Below are 1,309 nucleotides of genomic sequence, written 5' to 3'. Positions count from 1 at the left end.
CCCCCCCTTTGTCCCCCCTTACCCCGCTTACACCTCTCTCCCCTCTCCCCCCCCAGCACCCAGGGCAGCCTCAGCAGGGGCCGCAGGTGACGGGGGCTGGAGCAACAGGTACAGGGGGCAGCTCGAAATCCAAGCCTATCAACCGGATAAGTACCGTGGTGTGAGCAGGATGTGGGGCCCCAGGGGTCAGAGGTCAGATAATAAAGTGGAAGAGGTTGGCAGAGCTAGGTCTAGGACTAAGTCTGCCAGGACAGAAACCAACAGCAGCAGCGCTAGTGACAAGAAGAAACGCAGTTTGCTTCGTCTCTGTTACTTTCACCTCCGTTTCCCACACATGTAGGTGGAGATAAACAGCACAGCTAGAGTTTAACAGCATGTGCACGCACCTGCACATCTGCACACAGAAACACATACAGTACATATGTACATGCATATGAATAAACACTCCACACACAATGTCAAAAAAAGCCTATAGCCATATAATTTAAGATGAAACTAAATCTACATGTTGACACATTGCCTCAATTTTAATTGTTTGAAGTCTAGTTGAGTCTGTATGAGACTATTTACATGTACAGTACCAAGATGTGATGATATGACACTGGAAAAAAACGGAGACCATATTTATCCAGCTGCTAACACGGGGGATGTAAATAATGACTAAACCACCAAATGCATTCTAGTGGAGTTTGGCATTAAAAACGGAAGAGAGTTGCAAAAAACATGTCCCTTGACTTTGCAATAATTTACTTCGCTTCATAATGTCTCCGTCCATTTTCGCAGGTTCCGCTTTGCTGACAGGCATCTTTTTTTCTAAAGAAGACGTCAGATATGTTGCTTTGTCTTAAACTCCTAAAACCAGTGCACGGTTTCCTGACGGTCTTTTGCTTAATGGTCTTTTACATGTCAACGGGAGCCACCTGGCTTTCAAATGCACTCCTTGTGGGGTATGGGGAAATTAATGATACAATCAATAATATATTTTGAATGTTTCTGAAGCTTCTTGCTGTTTTATCGCTATTATAATATACCTGCTATGAGTATGATGAATATTGTAAGATAGTTGTTTTGATCAGTGATTAATTATATCAGCTGATGTTTGTACATGGTTCTAGAGACTATATGCACATATGAATACCCTCAGTTTGCCATAACCAACAGAGGATGTTCCAATATGTGAATTTCCGTTGTATCATGCTTTCTATTGAGTTTATCTTTTTATGAATTAGTATTAATGGTTGTGGAAAAAAAATGAATGAGGTTTAGTTTTGTTCAAAAGGATTTGAACACCAACAATATTCCTCCGTTT

At 41.8% G+C, this 1,309-nt stretch overlaps 1 protein-coding gene across 1 annotated transcript in view; it reads left to right on the top strand.

Moving 5' to 3' along the window:
* Nucleotides 1-164, top strand: part of iqsec2b (IQ motif and Sec7 domain ArfGEF 2b) — a 24,084-nt gene extending 23,920 nt beyond the window's left edge. The window contains exon 15 of the mRNA XM_034877459.1: nt 57-164. Coding sequence (XP_034733350.1) covers nt 57-164 — 108 coding nt within the window. The remainder of the gene's footprint in view (nt 1-56) is intronic.
* Nucleotides 165-1,309: the final 1,145 nt, after the last annotated feature.

This window comes from Etheostoma cragini, chromosome 7 (assembly GCF_013103735.1).
Source record: "Etheostoma cragini isolate CJK2018 chromosome 7, CSU_Ecrag_1.0, whole genome shotgun sequence".
In the NCBI taxonomy this organism is placed as follows: Eukaryota; Metazoa; Chordata; class Actinopteri; order Perciformes; family Percidae; genus Etheostoma; species Etheostoma cragini.
The sequence above is the reverse complement of the archived record's forward strand: the minus strand, read 5'-3'. Positions and strand labels throughout refer to the sequence as shown.